Source organism: Castanea sativa, chromosome 12 (assembly GCF_040712315.1).
Source record: "Castanea sativa cultivar Marrone di Chiusa Pesio chromosome 12, ASM4071231v1".
NCBI lineage: Eukaryota > Viridiplantae > Streptophyta > Magnoliopsida > Fagales > Fagaceae > Castanea > Castanea sativa.
Window position 1 is genome coordinate 50166640 of NC_134024.1, and position 6000 is coordinate 50172639.

General features: G+C 36.0%; 3 protein-coding genes across 3 annotated transcripts; all 3 read left to right on the top strand.

Annotated features, from left to right (window-relative positions):
• Window positions 1-691: 691 nt before the first annotated feature.
• On the top strand, window positions 692-2681 carry LOC142620003 (putative magnesium transporter NIPA6). Its single transcript, XM_075793434.1, has 6 exons — window positions 692-705; window positions 795-943; window positions 1044-1204; window positions 1347-1474; window positions 1624-1761; window positions 2589-2681. Exons 2-6 carry the CDS (start codon window positions 852-854, stop codon window positions 2670-2672), a joined length of 603 nt encoding a protein of 200 aa, XP_075649549.1. The 5' UTR covers window positions 692-705; window positions 795-851; the 3' UTR covers window positions 2673-2681.
• A 792-nt stretch (window positions 2682-3473) lies between these two features.
• LOC142620848 (ubiquitin-like modifier-activating enzyme atg7) lies at window positions 3474-4791 on the top strand. The gene is made up of 6 exons (XM_075794147.1): window positions 3474-3485; window positions 3578-3750; window positions 3871-3923; window positions 4025-4119; window positions 4269-4374; window positions 4459-4791. Exons 1-6 carry the CDS (start codon window positions 3474-3476, stop codon window positions 4482-4484), a joined length of 465 nt encoding a protein of 154 aa, XP_075650262.1. The 3' UTR covers window positions 4485-4791.
• LOC142620849 (ubiquitin-like modifier-activating enzyme atg7) lies at window positions 4496-5396 on the top strand. The gene is made up of 3 exons (XM_075794148.1): window positions 4496-4834; window positions 4919-5107; window positions 5250-5396. The coding sequence occupies exons 1-3, from the start codon at window positions 4496-4498 to the stop codon at window positions 5394-5396; spliced, it is 675 nt and encodes a 224-aa protein (XP_075650263.1).
• Window positions 5397-6000: the final 604 nt, after the last annotated feature.

The window sequence follows — 6000 nt, forward strand, 5'->3', positions numbered from 1 at the left end:
ATCAATTTAGACCAGAAGAAGGTTTTTTTTTTTGGCCATATAGATTGATTCATCAACAATTTACAGTTCTTTGTTCTTTTTCTATTTAAGCAGTAAACATATTAAGTGAAATTCCTCAATTATGGTGAAAATAATATTTAATTTCATATGATAGGAATGAATTTTATCTAGAGGTGGAGCAAGTTGGTGTTCTTTTTTGCATTTTCAATTTTTATTTTTATTTTTTTAATAGCATTTCTTTTCTTTTCCTTGTCCTTTTTAATAGAAACCTAAATAAATAAATAAAAACAAACAAGATAAGATAAAATAAGATTGTGTTTGCTATTAGTCTATTACTAAAAGTGTGTGCGTGTGACTGTGTGTGTGTATTAAAAGCATCATATTCAATACTCTAGTAAAGTTTTTGAAAGTGTGAATTTATATTTATAATTTGTTCATGTTCCTCTTAAATGTGTAAACCTCTGAAATTTTTTTTTTGGGCAGTTTCCATGGTTATGTTCTCAACATTTGAGCATTCTGTTAATTTTCTGTATCATAAAGTTGTTCAAAAAAGAAAGGAGGACTGCTCAAAAGGTCAGCAGCTTGGAGTGACTTGTTTGGCTGGCTATGCTGCTGGATCTGTTGGTAGCTTAATTTCTAATCCTGCTGACAACATTGTTTCTTCTCTTTATAACAAAAAGCCGACAAACTGACAGCCTTATACTGGTATCATCACCTGCTTATCCTTGTAGTTGTGATACTTTGTTGACATAGTAGGGGAAGTATATGTTTAATTTGCAATTTCACATGAGCAGGTAGTGAAGAAAATTGGGCTTGTCAATTTGTTTACAAGAAGTCTTCCTATCAGGATAATGCTGGTTGGACCTGCAATCACTTTGCAATGGTTATTCTATGCTCCAACAGTTCTAGTAACCCCACTTGGTGCACTGAGTATAATTATCAGGTAAATGCCAATTTGAGATTTTCTTATATGTGGTAATTTCATATGGGAAACTGTTTGAACTTTGTTTCATAGCTTATATATTTGATTAATATGTGTGCAGTGCTGTTTTGGCTCACTTCTTGTTGAAGGAACGCCTGCAGAAGATGGGTGTTGTAGGATGTGTATCCTGCATTGTGGGATCAGTTATAATTGTAATCCATGCACCTCAAGAGCACACTCCAAGTTCTGTACAAGAAATCTGGATCTTGGCGACACAACCAGGTATATACAAATGTGTGCGTGTCTAGAGTTTAGACCCCCTTTTGTTTTTTTTTTTTTTTTCTATCTTTGATGTTATTTGTGATTGACTGTTTATATTCTTGAGATTACTAATTGTTTTTGCTTTCCGTTTCTCTTTCAACAGCCTTTCTAATATATGTTGTAGCTTCACTTTCAATAGTGCTGGCCTTTATTTTGCACTTTGAACCTCGCTGTGGGCAGACAAATATACTAATCTACTTGGGAATTTGTTCTTTAATGGGTTCACTTACGGTAAAATTTTGTTTTTATCAAAAGGTTATCTATTATATATTGTACTATGTCATCAAGTTCCTATGGCATTTAAATTTCACAATGTAGTATTAATAATTTAATACCATCCTAATAATTTATCTTTGAAACCTTCCTGCATTTTGATTCAGGTTGTAAGCATAAAGGCCATTGGAATTGCAATTAAGCTTACATTGGAGGGAGTAAGTCAAATAGCTTATCCTCGGACTTGGTTTTTTTTCACTGTAGTGGTCATCTGCGTCATTACACAATTAAATTACCTGAACAAGGTGAGTATGGCGTTATCATTGTTGGCAGTGGTACTATTCTCTGGTTGGATTTATATCTGTACGTGTAAAAACCAGTGTTGCTTTTGGAGTGACTAATCATCTCGTGCTAGGAAATCAAATTTCTACCTACTGTGCATGCTATAATTATTTGGCATATGAAAAATTATATATAAGATATTTCAAATCCAAGTTGATTACTTGCTTTCCGTAGGAGAGGGCTTGAATGTTACTCTTATTTTTATTAAAGTCTTCAAGCTAGAATGTAGTGGTCAGACAACCTTGGTGTGATAGCAAGCACCCTTCATCCAAGCAAATGTGTCATAGGTTTGAGTTCGGGAATTAGCCTCTCTAAAGATTGGGGATAAGGTTGCCACTGAATACAGGAGTCTTGGATCAAGCTTTCATAATTTTCAACCGTATTTATATTTGAATGTCAATTTAATGGCATGAGTCATATGTCTGGAGCCTTAATGATCTGTGTCAAGGTTCTGTCCTTCAAATTTATACACACAAGTGTAAATTGGTCACATAAGACTGTAAGTTGGCTCCAATTAGGCATTCTGCGTATGCACCTGTCTGCTCTCGTCCTTAAGGTTTTCCAGTGAAATCATACCTCTGTTAATGCAAAATATTGAATACATTGATGCCACTTCATAGAAACTTAAGTTTCTAAATAGTGTATGCTACTTAGATGGCTATTCCATCAATATGAGTTGGTTTTCAGGCTTTCTTTTAGTCCAAGTCTGTGTAGAAGTTTTTTTAATACCATGCCAATTGAAAGGGCCAGTTTCTCATGTTTGCTGATGTTTCTGGCATCTTCATTTCAGGCATTGGACACATTCGATGCAGCAATTGTTTCTCCAGTATATTATGTAATGTTCACAACTCGACTATCATTGCTAGTGCCATAATGTTCAAGGTAGATATCTCAAACATATCCCGAATTATGCTTCCGATTCTACATTATTCTTTTATAATTTGAATACATTACCGAGAAATGGTGAGCCGTAATCTTTTTCTTCTTGTATATTGTGCAGGATTGGTCGTCGACCGTCGCCAGCATTGCCTCTGAGATATGTGGATTCCTCACTGTGCTTTCAGGAACAATCATACTTCATGCGACCAGAGAACAGGAGCCACGTCCTGCTCTAGGTAATTTAACTTAATTATTCCAAAAATGCTTTTATTACCTTTGATTTGATACAGATCTAATCTATCATAGTTGATATGTTCTTGTGACCCTTTCAATATCTCCTTGGAACTCCATTTAACGTTAATAACTCAAACCCTTATACATCATTTAGTAAAACTTAAGCATTGACAGTTTCAAGAAGTATACAAGAATTAGACCATACGTGTTGGCACAAACCATGAGGATGTCAGACTGACCTTGTTTTGCAGGTTTTTATGCTCCTTGCTCACATCCTCAAGTATCAAATCATTTAACTCTACTAGCTGATTCTTTGCCTTCTGAATCGAATGAGCAATCTTCAACAGCTGCCACAAGTGGTGGCAACAGAAACAGGTGCCCTGTCCCAGGCATTCTTTATAACACGAATACAATAGAAAGTTTCCATGCCCTTGATAAGAAGAGTTTGCTAAGGGCAGAAGCAAAAAAGGTGCTCCTTGAAATAGGTTTAGTTCCTTAATTTTATGTGCAGTCAGTTTGTACTCTGTAGCTCAATTTCTAAGTTAAGTGCCGATTAGCAATTATGGATATAATTGTTGTGTAACTTGATTGAAAGTAGAAGAATTCATTTTGACCAAATGTGAATGTAGATCTTACATAACAAGTTTCCATCTTCTTGATATTTAGATTTGGGATGACATTCATACCGGAAAAGCCGTGGAGGATAGTGCCGTACTTTCAAGGTTCCTTCTTGTCTCATTTGCAGACTTGAAAAAATGGACGTTTCACTACCGGTTTGCTTTCCCCGCTCCGGTGCTTGATCCTCCGGCAACCTTGGTTGATTTAAAGCGAGCTTCACGGTATTTTAGCTTAGAAGAGGTGCCGAGACCGATAATTGTTGGAAACTATTTTAAAATGAGAACCTAACTATTTTAATTAAATTACGTTGTTCATGTTTGATTGTTTTTGTAACATGCGAGCAAAATCGTTTCAGTGGCTTGTAATGAGTGGCGAAACTCAAGCTTAACAGCCGGTAGATATGCCTCCTCATTATTTTGAACTTTTTTTTATCTTAAAGGATGATTATATCTTATTTATGTTCCTTTTAATGTATGCTCAATTTGTCTGATGCAGATGTGCCCTTCTTTTTGGTCTGTATTGATCCAAATTCACTAGCTACGGTTAAGCATATAAAGGATTGGGAAACCTGCCAAAGTGATGGTAACAAGGTTTGTCTGTATGACTCCTCAAGTTACTTGGAATGCTTAATGGGATTTTGCTACTAGAAATAGCTTTATGTGGGATGTTTAATTGATGTGTTTTTCTTAAGGCTACTATTTTAACTGATCTTTATAACTTATTGTTAGTAATGGTTTAGGATGGAGGGATCATCAATGTTTACCAAATGCAGTGGGGTGGGAACAAAGCAAAGGGAGGCAAGTCTCCAGGTGTATTAGCCTTGCTAAATCCATGGATCCAACTAGGTATGGCTTCAGTACTATCACTCTATTGTCGATAATGGTATTGTTCCAATTGTTACCTAGCATTTTGAGGCATTCTATTTTCAGGTTGGCCATATCTGCTGCAGATTTGAACTTAAAACTGATGAGATGGCGTGCTTTGCCATCTTTGAATTTAAATGCCTTGTCATCTATGAAGTGTCTTCTACTAGGAGCAGGTACACTTGGATGTCAGGTTGCTCGCATGCTTATGGTAAGAGCTAAAATAGTTTATGATTACCGTATCCGATTCTATCTATCCGGTGATAAAATAATATGCTTATTACGGGCTTGGGGTGTCCGGAAAATTACACTGGTTGACAATGGCAGGGTTGCTATGTCGAATCCATTGAGGCGGTCCCTATATACATTGGATGACTGCCTCAATGGTGGGGAATATAAAGCTACAAGAAGTCAAAAGTCTCGGTTGGATATTTCCACTGTGGTAATCGATTTTACCCTTTGATGGTTTCCTATAAAAGATGTTTATTTTTCAAACCATGCATATGTTCCATATTTTATTTTACAGGATGCAGAAGGTGTTGTGATGGCTATACCAATGCCCGGGCATCCCGTGCCTAGCCAAGAGGAGGATAATGTGCTTGAAGATTGTAGGCGCCCGCATGATTTGGTTGATTCTCATGATGCCGTTTTCTTGTTGACCGATACAAGGGAAAGCCGGTGGCTACCAACACTTCTTTGTGCCAATACTAACAAGGTCTCGCTCTTGGTGTAATTGTTGCTATATTTGGCATTGCATTCTCCAATAAGCTTGGTTCACTTCTTGTTCAGGTTGATTTATTTGATCAACTGCAATAATAAGGTGTATTTATTTAGATATCAAATTCACTTGTTTGCAGATTACCATAACTGCAGCTCTAGGATTTGATAGCTTCTTGGTTATGCGCCATGGAGCTGGTCCCTTTAGCTTTAATGATGAAAGGCGAGAGATTGGGCTGTTACTTCGCAAAGGTGATGTGGTTGCGCCAATTGATGTAATATTCTAGAAAATCGGAGCTAATTCGGCAATGCCAACTTCTAAAGTGTAATAATTTATGTTAATACTTAAGAGTTTCTATTCCAGAACTTATTGTGAACTGTCCAATAAATTAATAACAAGATGCTCTTTCTTCTAAAGCTTGTGCTCAGTGGTGAAATCATATAACTTTTTCAAGGGAGACCATGGTTGTATATTGATGTTAAAATTTTTGAAGTTAATCACTTGTCCGAATAATAATAAATTTTTGACAATTTAAGGTCTATTGACAAGGCAATAAAATTCAAAAGCAAATTTTAACCATCATGTTTGATTAGCAAACTTGACAGAAATAACAACCCAAACCAAATTGATTTTTTTGTTCTCTTCCTCTTTTTTATTAAGAAATCACATTGCCTAATATTAGGATTTGTTCGTAATTGCAAGTTATCTCATATATTCGCCGCCAAACGACAAGAGAAATTTGACATATACAATTTCAAGTTCTTGGAACTCGAAAATTATCGATGCAACTACAACTCTAAAGTGGTGGTTTTTAAAAGTTTTGTTAAGATCCATTTGCACAATTGATTACCTACATGACCAGAGTGTCCCATTCCATCTGTTGCCTATAA